At 40.0% G+C, this 20,813-nt stretch overlaps 4 protein-coding genes across 7 annotated transcripts in view; 1 reads left to right on the plus strand and 3 right to left on the minus strand.

Moving 5' to 3' along the window:
• The window catches only part of LOC109970778 (diphosphoinositol polyphosphate phosphohydrolase 3-alpha), an 18,133-nt gene extending 16,703 nt beyond the window's left edge, over positions 1 to 1,430 (minus strand). Inside the window, 2 exon segments of the mRNA XM_074527674.1 lie at positions 1,140 to 1,181; positions 1,419 to 1,430. Coding sequence (XP_074383775.1) covers positions 1,140 to 1,181; positions 1,419 to 1,430 — 54 coding nt within the window.
• A 1,542-nt stretch (positions 1,431 to 2,972) lies between these two features.
• Positions 2,973 to 7,001, minus strand: ube2na (ubiquitin-conjugating enzyme E2Na). 2 transcript variants are annotated; one of them, XM_020618558.1, is made up of 4 exons: positions 6,882 to 7,001; positions 4,332 to 4,578; positions 3,750 to 3,890; positions 2,973 to 3,111 (listed from the first exon to the last, which is right to left on the minus strand). In XM_020618558.1, the coding sequence occupies exons 1-4, from the start codon at positions 6,909 to 6,911 to the stop codon at positions 3,065 to 3,067; spliced, it is 465 nt and encodes a 154-aa protein (XP_020474214.1). In that variant the 5' UTR covers positions 6,912 to 7,001; the 3' UTR covers positions 2,973 to 3,064. The 2 variants fall into 2 exon arrangements, with proteins under 2 accessions (XP_020474214.1, XP_020474215.1); XM_020618559.1 differs by lacking the exon at positions 6,882 to 7,001 and adding an exon at positions 6,704 to 6,864.
• On the plus strand, positions 6,261 to 10,447 carry c1qtnf13 (C1q and TNF related 13). 2 transcript variants are annotated; one of them, XM_020618557.1, is made up of 2 exons: positions 6,261 to 6,651; positions 9,057 to 10,445. In XM_020618557.1, the coding sequence occupies exon 2, from the start codon at positions 9,098 to 9,100 to the stop codon at positions 10,118 to 10,120; it is 1,023 nt and encodes a 340-aa protein (XP_020474213.1). In that variant the 5' UTR covers positions 6,261 to 6,651; positions 9,057 to 9,097; the 3' UTR covers positions 10,121 to 10,445. The 2 variants fall into 2 exon arrangements, with proteins under 2 accessions (XP_020474213.1, XP_020474212.1); XM_020618556.1 differs by lacking the exon at positions 6,261 to 6,651 and adding an exon at positions 7,507 to 7,624 and having other exon boundaries at positions 9,057 to 10,447.
• A 1,335-nt stretch (positions 10,448 to 11,782) lies between these two features.
• Positions 11,783 to 20,813, minus strand: part of nr1h4 (nuclear receptor subfamily 1, group H, member 4) — a 10,046-nt gene continuing 1,015 nt past the window's right edge. For both annotated transcript variants that reach the window (XM_020618554.1, XM_020618555.1), the window contains exons 2-9: positions 19,470 to 19,847; positions 17,162 to 17,302; positions 15,669 to 15,811; positions 15,448 to 15,546; positions 15,053 to 15,152; positions 14,783 to 14,929; positions 12,496 to 12,609; positions 11,783 to 12,379 (exon numbers count right to left, since the gene is read on the minus strand). In XM_020618554.1, coding sequence (XP_020474210.1) covers positions 12,141 to 12,379; positions 12,496 to 12,609; positions 14,783 to 14,929; positions 15,053 to 15,152; positions 15,448 to 15,546; positions 15,669 to 15,811; positions 17,162 to 17,302; positions 19,470 to 19,847 — 1,361 coding nt within the window. In that variant the 3' untranslated portion in view covers positions 11,783 to 12,140. The remainder of the gene's footprint in view (positions 12,380 to 12,495; positions 12,610 to 14,782; positions 14,930 to 15,052; positions 15,153 to 15,447; positions 15,547 to 15,668; positions 15,812 to 17,161; positions 17,303 to 19,469; positions 19,848 to 20,813) is intronic.

The raw sequence follows: 20,813 nt of genomic DNA on the forward strand, positions 1-20,813 counted from the left end.
GGGAGCCCCACCTCTGCCCTCGCCATCGCGGGGAACGCCGTGTAGCCCTGTCTCACCAGCAGCTGCAGGTCCGCGGCGAAGGCTCCCAGGCTCTCTCCCTCGCAACGGTGCCGAGCCGCTAGCTCCTCTCTGGACCTCTCTGCTGACACACTCTGTCCGCAGCGCCGATGAAGTGCTGTCTTCAGGGCGGGCAGATCCGTCTGTTCCTCCGGGGAGAGGTCGAAGCTGAGCCAAGTATGGTTCAAGTGGGGTCAGTCCTTCGTAGCTGGGCAGCTTTAGTTCTGACCTCTGTGGTAGGTGCGACTCACCGCCAAAGTTCGGCACTGCCCTGGCTGCAGACAAGTCCGACGTGTGGCTGCTGGCTCTCTGTCGGGCTAGCCATGGCACGCTCGCGCCATCTGGGCGAACGCTGGTCCTTGGCTCCCAGCATAGCCCTCTCTCCAGCCATCCCAGCTGGAGGGTGTTCTCCTCTATTTCCCTCTCTAATTCGGCCAGACTCCTCTCCATGTTGCCGTTCAACGAGCGCGCAATCCCACTTCTGACACCAATGTGGCACTCCACTGGTTCGGATGAGCGGAGCTGGCCTGACCCTATCCTAAACTGTGACATCTAACTATCCAGCTGTGTGCTGGCATCTAGGCTGGCATTGAGGAGAACATCTTCTCTGTCTTTTCTTGGCTTTTATTGAACAGAATAAGAATGCAAAATGAAACTGCGATATACCTGGCACCGTGTGCTCACAGGAAAAAGAAAATAGCAGAAAAAGAAAGTGGTAGCAACACTCCCTCAGGGAATTCCATGTTCAGTGCCAACTGCCATCACCCTGATACACCCACCTGTTACCCCTCTTATACTCTCCCTACTGGTTCCTCCCCAAACCCCACATTGGACAGAACAGCGCGGGTATTTCACCGAAACAACGGTAACCAATACATGCACAGCTTTCAACAACAGTGTCAAACCCATTTGCACACAATAGAACACATGAACATCGGCGGCAGGTCAGGGTCGCCACACAACTTTACTTCTCCTGATAGTCGCAGTTAAACTCGTGTACTCCGTTCATTCATTCCTGTGCCATGAAACAATGCCAGACTGGATTAGCGCCGCTGTCAACAGGCATGATTGAACAAACTCACATCTGTGGCCGGTGGGCTGCTACCAGCTGACCCGAGAGCTGTCTGTCACTGAAGCTCACGTGCAAGACAATTAATTATCCAAACGTGGATCAAGTGTCTTTATAGGGGTGACAGCTGCACGAGACCGTGGTTTTACGCACGGCTGCGTCGTTAAAAACAACGCGCGCATGAATGATGCGTTTCTCCGAATAACTAAAGCTCCTTTTAAGTGCTTTTCTATTTCAGCCCCAATGCCAAGGTACTCTGAAGAAAGGAGTGCATTTTGTGTGCTATACTTACAAAGCAGGCCATTTCAAATTTGGTTGTTTTATCTCAGAATTGTATTTATTATCGACTTTATAAGAATACATACATACACTATAATGTTATACAGGCTAGATTAAACACATTGACAGATTGCCCATACAGTGTCTGAAGGGGTCACGGCCCATCCCCTGCTGTTTTAAGGTGAAACTAGCAAAACAAGCAAGCGTTAAACCCAATGAAGCATCCTGGTGCTAACATTCGCTGGGTATTTGCAGCAGCCTGTACCGCTGAGTGTAAACGCTACCAAGTCCAGGGTTTCCCTCTAGTGGATGAGGACTGTCCTTAAATCACAGGATGCGTTCAAATGTGAAAATGTTTAGAGATGTTTAAAATACAGACTACGCCCAAATAGTTGGATGTCTGTTTATTCATACAGTCTCCAAAATCAGGTCATGGACAATCCTAATGACTGATATCTTGCAGCAACCAGAACAATTAATAATTTCCAAATGGTACAGAAGTCTTAATCATTATGAAGGTTGGAAGTGATGCTGATCCAGAACCAAAACAGTGCTATGGCTCATGTTGAGGATTTAAATGATTTGTGAAGAGACAAGGAAGACACCATTATCTGCAAAGATCATAAAATGACAGTGGCGTGAATCATGCAGACCTATTTTCCAACATACTATATATAACACAACAGAACAGGGACCTTCTGCATAATGAGTGTCTGTGCTAGTTTGTCATGCTGATATTGCTGCTGTGTTTTTGCCTACGGGAACTTGGAAGAAAATTACAACATACATCAACAGAGGTATTTGACACACCTTTCATACATTCCCCATTAAGAATTACAGTCAGGCAGGTATTTATTAATCAACACATTGTATTTACAGAACATAAAAATCTGGAGGTGAATGGTTTCTTAGTGTTCTGAGAGCAGACACACAATTATTCTCCCAGTTAACAGAAGGAATGTGTTCACAAACAGTGAATTGAAATTTTCAAAGACCAACAGCAACAGTCGAACATTAGTCTTCATTGATCCTTCCTGTAACAACCCAGCATTTTGTCTCAGCCAGGTCAGTTAAATAGATGCCATAAGGAAAACTAAACCACTGAGTCTATAGAATTAGACTGTTTGACATATGAAAAAAGCTGAGTACTTAGTATGGCAACAGCAAGAAAAATTCACAACTAAAATATATACTGTGCTAAGACTAAGGAAAGCATGGCTGCTTGCTTATGTGTCCTGCTGCACCACACAGGACTCAACCCTGGTCTGTCCCCAGGTGGGTGTCTCCACAGAGTGTGCTAGTAGTACTTAGCTGCTTTTAATCAACAAAAAGCAACACAAGGAAATTCTGTTTAAAAATATATATAAAATGTAAATATAATATTGACCACATCTAGCCAGTGTCTCCTCCTCACCCATTCCTGACACCACAAACCCATAACATCCCCAAAAACGTGGGAGACAGAACGCCATCCTCCTTGGATGTGTTTAAGCAGCATTCGACAAAAGCCTCCTAAAATCACTGGACAAAAAAAAAAAAAAGCCAGGTAAATCCATATAAAACCTGTAAGTGCAAATGAAGCAGCAAGAAGTCCTGGCAGAACACGAGGTGTTGTGTCCACACTAGACTTCCATTTGTGTCTCCGTGTGTTAGGTGGCTCTATACTTCATTTTTGTTTCCAGCATAAAGCCTGGTCCATGACTTGGCTGCATATTAAAAAAAAACAAAAACAATAATTAGATGAGCTGAGTAAAAACTTACAATATGGCTCTGATCCACATTTACATAAGAGGGCTTCCTGCATTTTGATATATATTGCAAAGACTCTCACTGGCAACCATCCTTACTATATTTTTAAACAAAGCTTTAATGTGAGACTCATCAGTGAATTCTGAACAAATGCGATAAATTCTAAATCACATTTTCACCTTTATGTCCCCTTATTGCCATTTGCAACTTTTAGTTTTTATACCATTCATGCAAAGACCATAAATGACCACAAGGGGCCCCTCTTCCATCGCTTTTATGCCACTGTATCCAATCACAAAGTGAGGACAAAATAATAAACAATGGAAGAACCTGTTGACAAATTTTAAAATCTTACCTTTTTATATTAAAACCTTTCCTTAAAACTATATTTGGAGTATAGCTTAATGTCTATAATACGTTAGACTATCACAGTTTCATGTTATTTCGTTAACTGATAAGACAGTAAAGAACAGATCATTTTGAGCAAAACACAACAAAACAAAAATCTGCATGAAAATTGCCAAATTGTTTTGTTTCCTTGAGTCTTAATGTGTAATAAGCCCTCTGCTGTACCTGGTCAGATCATAGCTCTCACCTGTTTCTATAGCTTCAGCTTCACTGGACTTCCACTTCTCTGCAACATCGTTTGCTAGGGGATCGTCAGGGTTGGGTGCACTCAGTAAAGCCTGGATTGATAGCAGCACTGTACGGATTTGCAGAGCTGGTGACCATTTATCTGAATTTTTTTTTAAAAAGGGGGGGGGATTAATAAGAGTGTAAGGCATTGAAGGTAGAGGAAAAAAAGAGTGAAGAGGAATTATGTATCTAAAGGTGCACAAAGATCCAGTTAGTGGTCACAAGTGTAATTTAAGAGTCCCTTGACCTTTTGGGCAAAATAAAACTGGCAACTCCCTCACTTCATTCACAGGCCATACAGGCTCTCCTATATGCTAACAAGCCCGACTCAACAGACCAGAAGACAAAGTAACTGTTACAGCGGCTTTGGAAGAAGATTTTTCTTTCTGTTGCTATTTTGAGCCAACAGAGGAAGCATGCATGTCTTTTAAGGTAAAACACATTGTATACCACACAAAATACCTGGACATATATGGTCATGAAACACACAAACTTCTATGAGTCCAAGCAGTAACTGTGATATGACAGTGCACCGAGTTACCTTTCAAAATGTCTAGACATATTCTTCCCAGCTTGTCCACATTGGGATGATATATTTTGGTCATGAAACGTACTTTAGGAGCTGCCATGGGATATTCCTCTGGTAAAAAGAGTTCTAGCTTAAATGTGCCTCCCTCAAAAGGTGAGTCCTGAGGCCCAGCAATGACCACATGGAAGTAGCGGGCGTTGCCTTCATCTGGCTCTGCCATGATGCCTGGGACAGGCTCTGCGATCAAACGCTGAGTTTCCTGGTACAAAAAAAAGAATGAATGAGAAAAAAAACAAATCCACTGTCAATACTGTAATTTTTGCCTTGGTTTTTGCAAATGGAAAGTGCATGAAAGGTATATGTGACAATTACTGCTCAATTCTTTGAGGGATAAAACCATGTACTAACTTTGTTTCCTGTCCAAAAACCTTCAGGATAATTGATATTTAATAAGGCTCCTACAAACAACTGTCTTCCTTATCAAATAATCAGCAGATTATTTTGCCAGTTATTAATTAGTCTTTGACATTTTGATACAGAACAGAGAAAAACAGGAACTCCTCACATTTGACAGGAAGTTTTGAAAATTAGTTTGCTTTATTTGTTCTCATTTATTTTGCCTTTGTTTGCTTTATTTTAATGTATACAATGCTGATAAGGGTGATACAGGCAGAGGGAAGAAAGTTGACCATGAGATGACTCCAGTAACCTTAAAGCAGGCAAGAGAGAGGAAAAACACATCAGTCTATTGTTTGGACGGCTGCCCAGACTAAGCAAGGATGATGGCCTTGACAGCAGGCGTGGGGGGCTTATAGTGACAGCCACCCACCCTACAAAAACCTGCACTGTAAAAGAGGAGCAGATGTCTGATAGGGCTTGTGTATGATGCAGCATCAGTGACACACCTCATACCATTAACAGTATATTGCACACCATACAGATTTACTGCAATTCTTCACTTTAAGTTATAGTCTGCATTCAAAAGGTAGAAGGTAAACCAACTACATATGAAAACTACAATGGCTTGCCAACAGCTGCTGCTGTGTCTGACATTGTGTTCCTGAATGCAGCTGCGAGCGAGATTCCTGAAATGTTTCAGATAACCCACAGACAAAACCATGCAGTGAAAACACAGACAGGAGAGGGGCTCCCAGTCACACGCTCTGAGGGCTCAAGGGCTTGGTCTGCTAAGTACAGCTCCCAGCATTCCCACCTTTTCCCACCAACTCCAGTATGTGGTTTGCTGACTAACCCACCCGTGCAACCATTTTTACATACCATTCATGTTCCTATGACACTTTTTTAAAATCTCAATAGTTCCAATAATAAGGTAGATAAAAATGCTATGGCAACGAGGAAGGACCACAGAGTTATGTGGAACCAGTAAGACATCTGTATTACATTCAAAATTGCATACGGGCTTTTTTTTTTTTTTTTTAAACACGCACTTTTGCTGGAAGGATTGTGGACCATTCCCACATTCTGTGGTATAATCAGGAATACTGGGTGAAATGGGAATGCTGCTCACTGGAAACACACAGGGATTAAGGCTCTTTAGACAATAATGCTCACACCCCTGTGTAATGCACTGTACCTGTGTAACTGTCTCCACTGTTTACTGAGCCTTATTTCAGCCCTCACCTTTCTGTCCCGCACTTTTGAAACATTAAAATAAAAAGAATAATAATAATAATAATAACACAGACAGGCAAGCTGCCAAGAAATCAGACCCCCAACACTCTCACACACACAGTTCATGTGTCAACTAAAATATCCTAACAAACAGAAAAATAAAAAGCAATTATGGTACTATTTATGTCATTAGTTGTGAAAATACTTGTTCTCCGAGTGTGAATGTAGGACAGTGGATTTGTAACTCAGGACATTATTCTTTAAATAATGTAACTGCGTTTGGGTGGTACAGAGAATAAAAGACAGCTCTTCTGATAAGCAAAGCACTGACTTCCAAAAGCCACCGACCAATCACATTACTAAGTTATAGTGCTAACATTTGATCCGTAGCTTGTTACTAACATGGATACTGCAAGAAGCGAATTAGGTTAATGAAACGATGCATGTATGGTTTTATGAGTGAGCACTTAACGAGCTAATGCATTCTGTTACCCTGATTCTCACAGTATTATACTTTTAGTTTGAGCAAACGTGAACTTAGGACGGGGGTTTACATGTTGCTGTTGTGCTTTAATAGGGATGAAGTTAGCCAAGGTCTGAATTGCCAGATAACTATGCTAACCTCGGCTAGTTTGTTAGCATCATACAGCATATACTCTATTCGGCTTGGAAAGTATATTTGGGAACGATAATCCCGACAGTGAGTACATTTATACACCATCTTTACAAAGCGTTGATGTATTTTAACTCACCTTTTCTCGGTGCATTTGGGCATAGGAATGAAACGGAAGTTGCTATCGAGCTGGTTGCTAATGTTAGCTTACCAAACTATTCACAGGGCGCAACAACATGGCATTGACTGTGTATGTGGACTTTTATCCAAGGACAGAAAAGTCACGTCTGCCGCTGTTTGAAGTGTAAAATGATTACCTTAATAATCCTGCGGGGAAGTCCGGCCATCTTGTCTTAATAGCGGACTTCTAGTTCCTCTCCCTCCGTTGCATTGACAGCATACACGCGTCATCCGATGGACGGAGGGACACAGTGATTTAGCTGATGTACAGTCAGCGTTAATATGGATGTTTAAAAAGGCCTATGTTAATATTAACGTTAGAAATTTACCAACAAATACATCAGACGTAGAGCCTACATAAATGTCAGTTTTAATACTTTCCCTATTTATTTGACACTTTATCCTCCACTTTGTTTAGCCTGTACCACTGCATCCCACTTAAAGGATGCATTTGTTTCTTTGCAGCATCTGTTTCGACATTAACACGGTAGAACTTTATGTTTCATACATTTTCACCTGCATTTTTCCACCATCTGCTTGGTTATGCAGAGGTTTATCTGACCTTGCACTTAGTGTCCCGTTGCTACTCCCTCTGTTTCAGACAAGACAAAGCATAAATTAGATTTCTGGCCAATAAGGCTGAATGTTGCAGCTGCATTTCCACTATTTGTGCACTACATTTGAATTTGAAGTATAGACTGGAGGGAGTGTGGTGCTCCTCCTCCTGGCATAGGTCTGTCTGTATGGACAAAATCTTTGTCCTTCTGGGTGTTAGACCTGTTACATGAACACTAGCAGGTGCAGCAAACCAAGAAGTGCTCTATTTAAATTATTATTAAGAAGAAGAAGAAGTCCAGTATGCATCAGTGTAGCCCGGCAGGTGGGTCAGATATTTCTGTAATTGATTAATCTTTTTGGTACAAAATATGTGCAGGAATAGAAATGAAATAAATGTTATGTACAGTAGACTTACTGTATATTTTTATTTGACTTGGCAAGAGCATGGTCAGTTTTATAAATCACTGGACACTGTAGTGATTGTTGAATTTTGTCCTTTTTATCATAGTCATCCTTAATTTTATAGTTACACAATGGTGAATTGTACTAAATAAGAACACAGTATATTACATTGTAGGCGATGTTGCTTTGAAATGTTGAAATGGTATTTTGAAAAGCCTAATTCAGTGTAGTGAGTGAGAGTATCTGAGCAGTACTATTCTTTTGCACGCAGTCATTTTCTAAACCTGACCCTGGGTTTGCCACCACAGTTTAGCCCTAAACATCTACCAACAGTCCATCCATGCATCCATTTTCTAAACCGCTTAGTCCCAAACGGGGTCACGGGTGGCTGGAGCCAATCAATAGTCTTTTGTAAAATATGTATATTATAGGCAGCAGGGGAAAACACTGAGGTGTAGAATTACAGGTCAGTTGCCTTTTCAGGTGTAAGATTTTCGATCATTTAGTCATGATCATGGAAGCTCTTCTGACCAATCTGATCTTATTGGATTTTAAATTGATCTTTGTTCGTACATGTATGCTAAAATTTTTAATGGCTTTTAAAATATTTTTTAAGACAGATATGGTTTTCCTAGCATAAATCTCTGTCACTTCTCTAATATGTGGCAAGGTAAAATAACAGAATTCCAGGAATGTAAGCAAATGAAGCCCTTAAAAATACTGATAATGCTACAGTTTTAAGGAAAATGTGATAATAATACTACACATTTGCTGTTTCATACACATTTCAAAGTAATGATTCATATGTGCTTTGCAGTGATCCTGCCGTGCCCCACCTCACCAATTTTCCATTGTTCAACACGCACAGGAACAGTTGAACCAGCATCTAATCTAGTCCCTTCTCTCAATGCACAGACAATATCAGCCACATTACAGGGGCTCCTGCTCACACTGACTGCTTGATTTGAGTGGGGGGAGAGCCACCTCGTCACGGCTTAGCCAGACTTTCTTATCAACTTGGAGCATTTTTTGTACTGTAGAGAGGGTTAAGCTTAGTGTGATATCAGGACTAAAAGAACTTATTCCACATGTGTCCAGATGTAACTTATAGTGACCATACAGATGTGAGAGTGGTATTGATCGTCTCATCTCACTCTCAGCAAGAAGGCGAAAAAGATTATTTCCACAAACGTTCCTTTAATCATTACACAACCCCCCTCAGAAACTCGACCTCCATGTGTTGAACCCCAAGACTAGACTTTTATTTTGGGAAGCAAAAAACCATCTCAAATATAGTATCTCACTAATTTGTTCATTAATTTATGTTGGTAAATTGTCCTTTTTTTTCTTAGCTTACTGGTGCACACACTGCTATCTGGCCTGTTTATTCATCATGCTCACCTGCTCTGGGCCACTTTCACCTCTTCATGCTCCTCCCATGACAGCAGTTCTCCGTTCTGCTTTCTCTGCAACACGAAGCAGCAGTGTTGTGGGAAGCAAGCAGAAGGCAATGACCTTCAACAGGCTCCTAGTCAACATCGGAGGGGATTTCAACCCAGACTCTGGTCACTTCCGCTGCCACATCCCAGGAGTATACTATTTCTCTTTCTCAGTGGGCAAGTTTCCAAAGAAAATGCTTTCAGTCATACTGGTGAAGAATGTGCAGGAGGTGCAGGCTATAGCGTATGATGACTACCGCAAGAAAGGAAGGAAAGTTCAAAGCCAGAGTGTCATGATAAGTTTGAAGGAAATGGACACTGTGTGGTTACTTTTACAGCAGAGTCCTCAGTATGCTTTGTACAGCAATGCTGGTCCATACATCACCTTCTCTGGTTACCTCATCTATCCTGACATCTCTCCACACAGCTACATCAGCAACCATCTGTCCCCACCAGGGCTGTCCTACCCAAACTGCCCACCTCAGACTGATCCCTGGGCCAGGAGTCAGACAGTAGAGCAGCCACGGTCTGCCTTCTCTGTGGCACGGACATCCACACTCATGGGGCAGAGTAGCAGGCACCAGGACAAGACCCCTCTGACCTTTGATGTGGAATATGTCAACACTGGAGGCCATTTCAACAAAACCTCAGGCCTGTTCACCTGCCACTTCCCTGGGGCCTACTTCTTTGCTTTCACTGTGGGGAAACATCCTCGTAAGGCTGTTTCTGTGAAGCTGATGACTGGGAAGGGTGAAGTGCAGGCGATGGTGTTTGATGAGGACACATCGAAGAGACGGGAGATGCAGAGTCAGAGTTTGCTGCTGTCTCTCCGTCGGGGTGACAGAGTTTGGCTGTACAGTCAGCAGGACGAGCGTTACGCCGTCTACAGCAACCAGGGGAGGTACACCACCTTTTCTGGTTTCCTTGTTTATCCTGAAATAAAACCTCAAGCCAACCAGGACAGAACTCACTTCTAAATGTTTTAGCCCTTCATGATGTCTTTTTAAAAATAGCAGAAAAAGACAAAAAGGTTCTGTTGGTTTTACTGAAAATCTATACGTTGCTACTTCATCTGCTTCTGTATCATCCAAAAAAATCATGAATCTGTCACCAGTACACTGCAAAAACATTTACTGCTTAGTTTGCTTGCATTTTATTTTCTTTATGGTAAATAATGTAATTCCAGGGGTAATATTTGTTGTCACATTGCTCCACAAGATGGCGCTGTGACACAGTCATGAACACTAACCAGCACATGAGGTAGTTGTTTTTGCTTTTGAAGTGCTATAAAAGTACATGTGTTTACATATAATAAATTGTTGAATAAGTAATAAAATGTGCTTTTGGTTCACAAATATGCTTACATTTTTAGTGCTTAGAAGTTTTTTAAAAGTTTCTTTATGCATACAAATTATAATTCTATTGCATGAGGACAATTATGTAAATGATAGAAAGTTTATTTGCTGTAAAATGATACATTAAAATTAGCTTTCTGTAAAAATGAGACTTTAAGATACATCATACAAAGCCTTTATACTATGGATATATTTGTGTCTGTGTTCATGCTTTTTGTGCATTTCAGGCTAATCTAACCACTTGAATGAATTCACAACATTCTTGATTATTCTTTTAAGCAAAATAAAACAAAATATTATTATGGGTACAATGTAAATTAAGTGTTACGTCTATGTGTACTGCACTAACCTGCACTGAAAGTAAAGAACAATTATGATGATTTACTACTGTATCACTCCAGGTGGTGGTGCTCCACCCACTGTTCATAATTTTGCTACATGCTTTAATCGATGTTGGTGTCTGTTACGGTACATACTGTTGTTACTGCAGCAACCATTAATAAATGCATATGGAGTAATAATGGTAGGATGCCAGGTGTCACAATACCTAAGAAAGAGGTTTAAATAAAGGAAAAATGCGCCAAGGAACCAAACATTTATCATAAAAACCAAATCATAAGTGTAACAGTTTACTTATAAAAATAGTCATCAGCAAAGTTAAACATTTTTTAATTATAGAAAATTAGCTAAAACATGCAGAAACACATTTATGACCCTTTAACGGAGGCATATTTGTTCTGATGTCCCACTGAAAGCAATTATTATCAGAGGTTGAAATGAAGGCACACACGAGGCAGTAAATGTTCTTATTGTTAGTTGTCGGTTATACAGTGGAAGATTTCATTATCAAAACTTTAGACATTCCTATTTTATTATTTAGTCAGTGTTTTCCAGTAAGTTGAGCATAGTTTAGTTTATTGAGATACAATTTCAGAAAAATTAATTAAGGAGGAAAAAGCATAATAATTTTCCAGATGCACCAGATGTTATATCTGTATGTGAACTCCTCCTTGATTTAATACTTCTGCTGAGCTGACTAATAAGTATGAAAATGAACTTAAGATTGTTTCAATATAAAACTTTTGCCTGTTAATTTTGTTATTTATTGAGAGCATACAACTTTTGCAAATTGACAGCATGTACATGTAGTAAGCTCTATGAAGTTTTGCGAGTAAAAAATAAATGGACCCATTGTTAAACCTTACACTTTGTAAGAGCACCATCTTTGCTTTGAATACGTTCCAGTGTTTGTACTTGTCTGACTAATTTCTTGGGCTTTCAAGAAAAAAACAACATTGCCTAATCCAGACTTTTGCATAGTTTTGTGTCTGAAAAACAAGCCGTAATTTTAAACAGTTCAACAAGTCTGAGTTGGTTAAATCATACAGTAAATAGACATGATGATGGTCTGAGCTGTAAAAAAAAAAAAAAATCCATGGGCAGAATAAACACAACATGAGTCAGCTTGTGACTAATGCCATCAAGGTCAGGCAACACAGAGACAAACCTGTTGTGCAGGGATTTAATTCCACACATCATCCAGTATAAATATGCACTGTAGTTGCACAACGACTTTGTCTTGCGAGTTAAAAGTCCATGCTATTATCCCCAGGCTGCAGCTTTCTTCCCTCCTCCTGTTGTGTCACTGCACATCCCAGATCTCACAGAGAAGCGGGGTAAATTTTTGGTCATTCATTCTCCAGGATGTGAGCATCTCAGCGTGGTAATGGTTGAGCGTTCTGAGCTCCGTCAGACGACCCAGGAGTTGAGCAAAGTACTGCGGCTTCTTCGGATGCTGTAGGACACATAGCTTCCTCAGCACGTCCAGCATGGGCTCCTGTAGCCTCTCAACAGCCTGCTGATCCTTCACGTAGGGTCGGTCTGGACACAGATAGAGAGTGAACATATTGATACATCAGTCTTATGAATGATTGTAGATACTGACTTTGGAAAAACACCTTATGTAGTGAGATGAATGATGATGAGTGAGTTGTTACCTGGTGTCAGGATGGTTATGGCTGTCAGGAGAGCCTGTTCCTCTTGCACCATGTGGAGGCTGCCGATGCTTTTATAAAAGTTAAACATGGGTGTCATGAATTCTTCTGACATACCTGAAGAAAAAGGAATATTTTAGACTTAGTAATCAATTCTCAAAATTATTTATTTTGAAGCAAGCTCATCTTAAAAACTGTAAAATGTCAAGTACAGACCTTGGATCAGTGATAACATTAGTAATGTAATGAGGTGCTTTAATGCCCTGGTTTAATTACTGACAGTGGTTTCAGCTCATATACAGTACCACAACAATGCTGCCCTAATTTAAAGGGGTTAAAACACAACAAAAAAACAGCAAGAGCAATACTACCAAAATTCAGGGCAACTTTTCTTGTTACAGTTTTCCTATACACTATTAATCTTTGCCAATAAATGCCACATTGAAATCAATAATGACACAGACACAGCTAGACTAATGAGAAACCACTGTTTAGACTAAGTTACAGTACAGCTTCCAGTATAATTACCTTTTCTATACTATATTTTTAGATTTTTCCCCAGTTGTTTAACAGTGGAATCAAACAAACATTATGATACATCACATAGTCAATATGATAAATCAAAAAACAAACCACAGTCACAGGTCTGCAAAATGCACTTGACACTTTAATGCTTAAGGGCTGTTACATACTGGTAATACAGAAACACCATGACAGGTGCACTGAGGTGACAGTTATGGATGAAGTGGAGAAGAGAAGTGAGTAGGAGGAGTACAAAATACAAGAGGAAGAAAATAAAGATCAGAGCTTAGAAAGAGCAGAAATAAAAAAAAACATGGAGCAAAAATATTCTTGACTTAATTTATGAATGTACTGAACAGTATACCTTTGAACCTGAGACCCAAATGTATGTGATTTACTAAGACAAAGGGAAGAAAGCGACCAAACCTGAGAGAGAGAAAAAAGTACCGTACTGTAAAATCAGTTCTCTCTACTTTAGTCATGACTGTAAAATGAGGGAGTGGAACGGGGTTAGAATGTAAAAGGAAGTTTGGAACTGAAATGCATAATGTCTTAACTTTGATTGGATAATTCCTGTTTGTATGTAGCTGCTATGCAGTAGGATCTACAGGGTCCTTCAGCATTTAACAAATACACATTTATCAGTTTTTCTTCTTTAGGTAATGATTTAGTAATTAGTAAAGATGAAAATTGTGCACTGTTCTTTATACAATATGATTTCAAATGTTTGCATTCAGTTTGCTTTGGCACACTGGCCACAGGTCCTGCTCTTGATGCTCTTCAAACTAGCAGAGGATGTCTGTCTGCCTGGACATCAAGCATTCAGAAATGCCAGTGGGGCTCTGAGGGAGAGAAGTGCATAATAGCACTTGATGTTTTGATAAGGAACAATGGTCTCTTCAGACAGCTTTGCGCCCTTATTCTCCCAGACTGGCCTTTAGTGTGAATATCTCTTATCCCCAGCATTCATACCAGAGCTGTGCTGAGGGACCCAGTGACGCACACACATCGCTGCTGCCTGTTTAACTGTCCAGCCTGGTTGACAAAATGACACCTCACATACATACAAATACACGCTGGAGGGACTATGTCTCTCGGCTGGGCTGGGAACGCCTCGGCATTTCCCCGGAGGAGCTGGGGGGAGGGTCACAAATACTTTTTAAACCAGCAGCCATAAACTATTTAAAATCAAATATACAGTATGTGTAAATGGAGAGAGAATAAAACAGTGTATATTTTACAAAACCTGTCAAGACCAGAATCAACATGTGTGTTTTAATAATTTAAACCCAGTACCACAAAAGCGTAAGGTTTGTCTTGAATGCTCTGCTCTACCTGGGAGCATTCTCACATACGTACATCTAAACCGATTGAAACGGTAGCCAGTGAGAGTGTGTGTGTAACCTACACTCAGCCAGAGATCAGCAGGTCAGCACACATCTCCCTATGTTGCACAGATCAGTCAGATCAATTATTAAAGGATGACTGACTGGACCGGGCTGCTTGGCTGAAGGTGGAACTACAGATGTCATGAGATGCTGCAGGTGCAGTTTGCTGCAACTAATGGAGCATATGACCAAGACTCCTGAAGGTCATGAATCAGGAGTTAGTTTACTGTGGTTCCACGTTTAAAACTTACTGAATGTTGGGTGATGAAAGTTTGGAGGGCTACAGTTATTTCTGCAGACACTGAATAGTTGTACATTGTGAATTTTGATGGAGCTGTTCAGGAACAGACCTGTTTAGCATACTACTTCAGTTTACTCACCACTCTTGCGTATCCTCTCCTCTAAAACTTCCGTGTGTCCATTGGGCATCTTTGTACTGAAAACCTGAGCTGAGCGCAGAAACATGGCTTCCACAGCCGAACCCTTAAGCAGAGCAATCTGATCTTCATGATCCAGAGACAGAAAGCCTGCGAGACACAAGACCACTCATTACAACTGACAAGTAATCGCAAAGCAGTTTGTACTTTAGTTACACTACCATGCCTTTGGCCAAGTCAGTTCTACAGCTTCTGCAAACCGAGGAATAATACCTGGAATAGTTTTTGTAAACTCCACTAGAACTTGAACTTGATTCGTTGCCATTTCTGTCAACAGGAGGAAGTTTTCTTCTACACTGTACTGTTCCTGCAGCTGTGGGGGAAACAACAGTAGTAAATAGCAATGATACAGATCGGATCATCTGTGAAGAGGGCGGCCTCAGCCATGGCAGTGTGAGCTGACTTTATCAAGGCATAAAAGTAATCCATTTCTAAACATGTAATAACGCAAACTTTAGTGGATAAACTTCAGATAGCTGCACTGGCTTGGTACACATGAACTGCACTTTCTGTTGCCACCTGTAAGCTGCTCATCTGTTAAACTTTGTGATGGCATCAATTCAGATAATCTGAACAAAAGGTTAGAAGCAGTATTAAGGGTAATATACCAGTTTTTTGGTCACATCTTGAGGAATTTGATGTTTGTTATAAGCATCTACAATGACTTTCATGAGTGCCTGCTGTTCTTTAGTGATTTCAACTCTTTCCTGGATTTAAAAAGAGAAAACAAAACAACACATGATTAAGTGGAGAGATCTTTTTTTTGTCACAGTTTACATGACAGCATATCTGGAGAAATATGTTAAATGAAGGCAGAGGTTGTGACTACCTTTGACACTGTGGTGGTCGAGGTGACATGTTTGCTTTCTGTGTTGTCTGCACCCTCTGTGTCGTCTCCAGTTGACTGTCCTGGGGAGGCCTTTGCGTTCTTCCGTAGCCTTTTAGATTTACACTGGATTTCTGTCAGCAGACCTGCCGGCGGTGACAAAGGCTTCACTATCAAAGCTCTTTATTCAACAGCCGTGCTATTATAAATGATCATTTTCATTTCTCATGAGGCCATATTAAAGTTGTATGAAATATTACCAGTCAACACTAGTGAGTTCTGTTATTTTAATTATAGCTGTGTATTTTTTTTTCCCCATTACAATCTCAAGATTATATACAGTACATATTTTGTCCACTGTAATGTAATCTTTACCCGTCAGTGATCTCTAGGTTAAAGCATACATTTATATGATCACAAAACTCTTCATATTCTTGTTATCAATTACTTTTTGTTCTAATTATTCCACTATTCTAACTTCTGTTTTATCAGTCAGTCGAGTTACGTTTACTGTCCTGCATTATCATAATGCTTAGTAATAATAATGCAGTAATATTAATATTCTATGCCTACTTTGGAAGTTTAATTGAATAAAAAATATTCCCTTTTTGCTAAAGACCCAAGAGGACAGGAGGGAATGGAGAGTAATCAAAGAAATAATACAACATCTTCTCCAGTAAGTTAGCATTTGTGGCCAAAAATGTCTGTTTGTTGAGGTCCAGTTGGACCAGTTGATAGGTAGGGTCATGAACGCCTGCCACCCTGCAATATTCATCACAACTTCCCTGCACTATTTATGAGCAACAAGAGCCCAGTCAGTCCTCCTGCTCTTTTTAGCAGCTCTTAATAGACCCAGTAATCCTCCAAAGACCTCAGAGAAAGTAAATACAGTATATTGTTTATGATTTCTGTCCTCACACTGAGGTATGCTTCCAGTTTGAAGATGTGGTTATGCCTTATTGTACAGGATCTCTATGTTCTAATAATTTCTTGAAAGTTTCCTGTAAACCTTCCTGTAGTTTGGTACAATGTTACAAAAAAAACCCCTGATAACTAAAGTATTACCAAAAATACTTTTGACTACATTCCCCAAGAGACAAAGGCAACGTTTCAAACTTTTAAGACACTTTCAACTCATAATTCGTTAGACAATTTCTTTTAATGGCATTTTGGCAATGGCATTTTTTTTCCTAGGAGAAGCTTAAGGTGTTTGTTTCACTACTCCAGTTCCTGTAACAGTAACAAAAACTGAACCTGTCTATTGTCTACTATGTGATATTCAATCCCCCAATAAAACTTAATAGCCCATGTCAGAATGGGAAATGAGGGCTTACCAAGGAGGTTCTTTTGATACTATTAAATGGCAGCACAGTGTGTGCATGTGAACACTGTTTGAACTGATGCATGACTGAAGCAAGTAGAAGTATTACCACAGTTTTTTCACTCCCCATCGTATTGATTGACAATTGTATCAGCATCCTGTCTGTAATACTCACATTCAGCCAGCATACCCATCTCTTTGCACTTTCTGAGCCGGCACTCCTGGCACTTCCTGCGCATATACATGTCCATCTCACAGTTTCCACCATTCTTGCATTTATACACAGCGTTCTTTGTTATGCTCCGTCTGAAGAAGCCTGAACATGGAAAACGAAGGCATTATCATGGGTGAGCTACTGAATTATGGCGATGCTAAGCCAAGCCATTTAGTATTTTGAGATATCGTAAAGAGGGACTACCTACAGTGTGTTCCGTTGGACAACACATACTGTACAATACATTTGCTCAACCATTGTACTTAAGTACTATTAAAGTAACCTTGCACTTAATTATTATCATTTTATTGAACTTTAAGCTTCTACTCCACTACATTTCAGATAGTACAAGAGTCCAGTCACTGATGTATTTTTAAGGCTAATAACAATATTAGTACTTAGGTTGTTATTAATCATTTACTGCAGGATATTTTATGCCTTTACTAAATAGTGGACAATAGAGAGATGACAGGAAATGTGAGAAGAAAATGTTGGGGAATGACATGAGCAACTCCTCAACCCATGGGCCAGTGGGGTGCCACCATTATTCATGCACTAAGTGGGATATTTTACTACTTGTTATTTGCAGACAAAATATTTAGTAATGACACTGTTTTTATATGACCTCAAAAAGCATGTTTGGAATTTCTGTACTGTGATTTTTATTTATTTATTTTATATTTAAGCCAATATCAATATATCTGCAAAAAGCTAATACTGGCCAATATATCATCCTATTACTCCCATAACTAGTTATTTTTTATGATGCATTGTTACCCTGCAAATTATACTACATGTTATTTCCACTACTACTACTACTACTAATAATAATAGTAATAATCAATATGTGTAATAATACAACACTGTGAAATGGAGCATTTGGCTTCATTAGTTTTTATTTAATTTCTTATGAACTTTTTAATTCTCAAAGGAACACTGATCATCTGATCAATATATCCATCACTGCATAGTGAGTCATGTGGACTCCAGCATTTTTTTTTAGCAGAAAGGATGATTTACAAGTTGTGGTTTATATACTGTTCTAATAATGTCACAGAGCGAATCCTGTGAACTCAGTGGGCAATGATCCACACAGGGACAGCAACAGAGCAAGACACACGCATACTGTACACACACGGAATAACTTGGGTACACACATTCTGACATACAACATTAAGCACAATGACGTGCATTAGCGTAACTGAGCTCAGGTAGCTTCTGCATTGTGCAGCAGAAAGCTGAGAGGGAACCCAATCTGGCAGCAGTACCAGGTAGACCTGAGCCTATTCTCAGGCAAATGGCCTGACAATACCAGGTGCAAATGCAGCTGGCATTGTCCAGCCTCACCGTGTGGAATTACACTCATGTCCATTCACCCTGTCATCTGGCAGGAATCACAGCAAATTCACACGGTCATAAAAACATGCCAAGGAGCTGCTAAAGGCCACAGTGCCACTGTACCAAGCATCATTTTTACAAGGTCAGTGGTTGTGCTTGCTCTTACAATAACATTTCCTCATTTATTTTTATACTATTTCGGTCAGCCTGAGGACATTCTTCAGCTCTGTAAGATCCACTCAGATATACTTTAATAAGTGCATAGATGCATAGATATAATGTACTGTACACCTGACAGGTAATTAAATAGGCTATGGAATCAGCCACTCTATACAGCCGCAGTAGTAGTATTTAAGTAAGATTAGACAACAGCAAATAATACTGTAAGTCAACAGCAGCATCAGAGTGTATTCTTAATAAGAAATTTTCCTTACAGAAGATGATCAATTCCTGCTCCTCAGTCAGGATTAATATGCACAAAAACCATGACAGTAACATCCTGGTGGTGAAGAGCTCTGGCGCAAACACAGTCTTACTCAGCACACACTCACATATGACTCTGTAACAGCCATAGATATGAACATTCCTGTCATAAGTTAATAACAATTCTTTGTCTGTGGGCCATCTGTAAATAACTGTGTTTTTGGATTAGACATGAAATGATTAGTTAATTAATCCATTTGTTGATCAACAGAAAATAAACCAACTGAACTGTTGATTGACTAAAACAAGCAACCACCATACAGTTTTTTTCCTCTGACACTATATGTTATGGCCAAAACAATTACATTAACTGAAAAATTAACTGACATATTCACCAATGATGAAAATAATCACTAACTGCAACCCTATTTGGGATATTTTATATCTTTCAGAAGTAAAAGCTGAACTTTCAACTTCTGAGTATGTGTGCAAGTGTTTCACCTCTCACCTTTACATCCCTCACAAGTGAGAGCGTTATAGTGGTATCCAGAGGCCTTGTCTCCACACACAACACACAGTTCCTCCCCTTTGACCCTTCCAGGTTGCGGCATGTGCCGGCTCCTCTTGCACACAGCAGGTACCAAAGCAGAAACCTCCTCCATCTCAGCATCATAGCCGAACTCCAAGGGTCCCTTCCTCTGTTCATATATCCCTGTGTGTGAATACCATTCATCTCCATTGTACAGAGGGTAGTAGTTCTGACTGGAGTAGTATGGTGTGGGGGACATAATTGGCTCCATGGACGGGCACTGCATGCCAGGATAGCTGGTGAAGGGTAAGATGTCCGGATCCTGCAGGAGGGGACTGACTTGATCTGCCAGAATATCTAAGAAGAGCAGAATTATTATTAAACCTCAGGTAAAAAGATTTGACCCAAAAAGCAAAGATACTGTTAAATTCTTTGGAGAAAACAGTAAATGGACTTCAGATAGGGATTAAATTATCAATTTCAAGGTTAAGAATGAACCTTCATGCTTAGTGACATTGAAGCTAAAATGTAAGGAAGAAATCATATAAGAGGTTCATTTGAAAGAATTTCAAGTCAAGTCACATTTAATTTTAAATCCCCAAATTACAAGTCTGTAATTCTGTAAAAGAAACCCCACCTATTATTCCTGTAATTAATTATTTTGTTTAACACTTGGGCACAGTGTACAACAGCTACAGATTTACACATTGAGCAGACATAGAGCAACATTAGCGTACATTCAGAGCTGTCTTTTTGTTACTGTATGTGAAAAATGTAATTCAATATTCATTCGCCTTTCAATGACTGTGTTAGTCTTCACCAACTCTTGAGGAAATAGATGACTCTTTAGCTGTTACATGCTCCACTGTGATCATCAGAACTAGTCGATCACTGCATCTTTCCTCTCCCTGGTGCTGGGCACGTAGTGTATAGTGAGTTTATTTATTCACTTTATTAGCTTAAAAAAGCTGCCAACTGTGGCTGGAAATAGGGAGACTGAACTAACACATTAAAGCTGCAGGCTGTTAAACCAGTGCAACGAGCTGAAAGGTGCTATCAAGACCTGGAATCGCTGGTAAAGGGTAAGGGTAGTTTTCTGTGGGGTCATACAAGTGATCACTTTCAGATTCCAGGTAGCCATCTGACCCGCAGTTAATATAAAGACATTGATTAGTGCAGCTTTAATATGGACTGGCTCCTTTAAAGAGAGCGATGGAGCTTCAGTGTCAGAGGCAGCCAAAGACCAAAGGAAATCCATTTTGAATAATGTCAAGTCTCATCACTTTTAATTTTTATTTATTTTTTCACCTTCTAACTTTAATT

Source organism: Monopterus albus, unplaced genomic scaffold (assembly GCF_001952655.1).
Source record: "Monopterus albus unplaced genomic scaffold, M_albus_1.0 scaffold207.1, whole genome shotgun sequence".
NCBI lineage: Eukaryota > Metazoa > Chordata > Actinopteri > Synbranchiformes > Synbranchidae > Monopterus > Monopterus albus.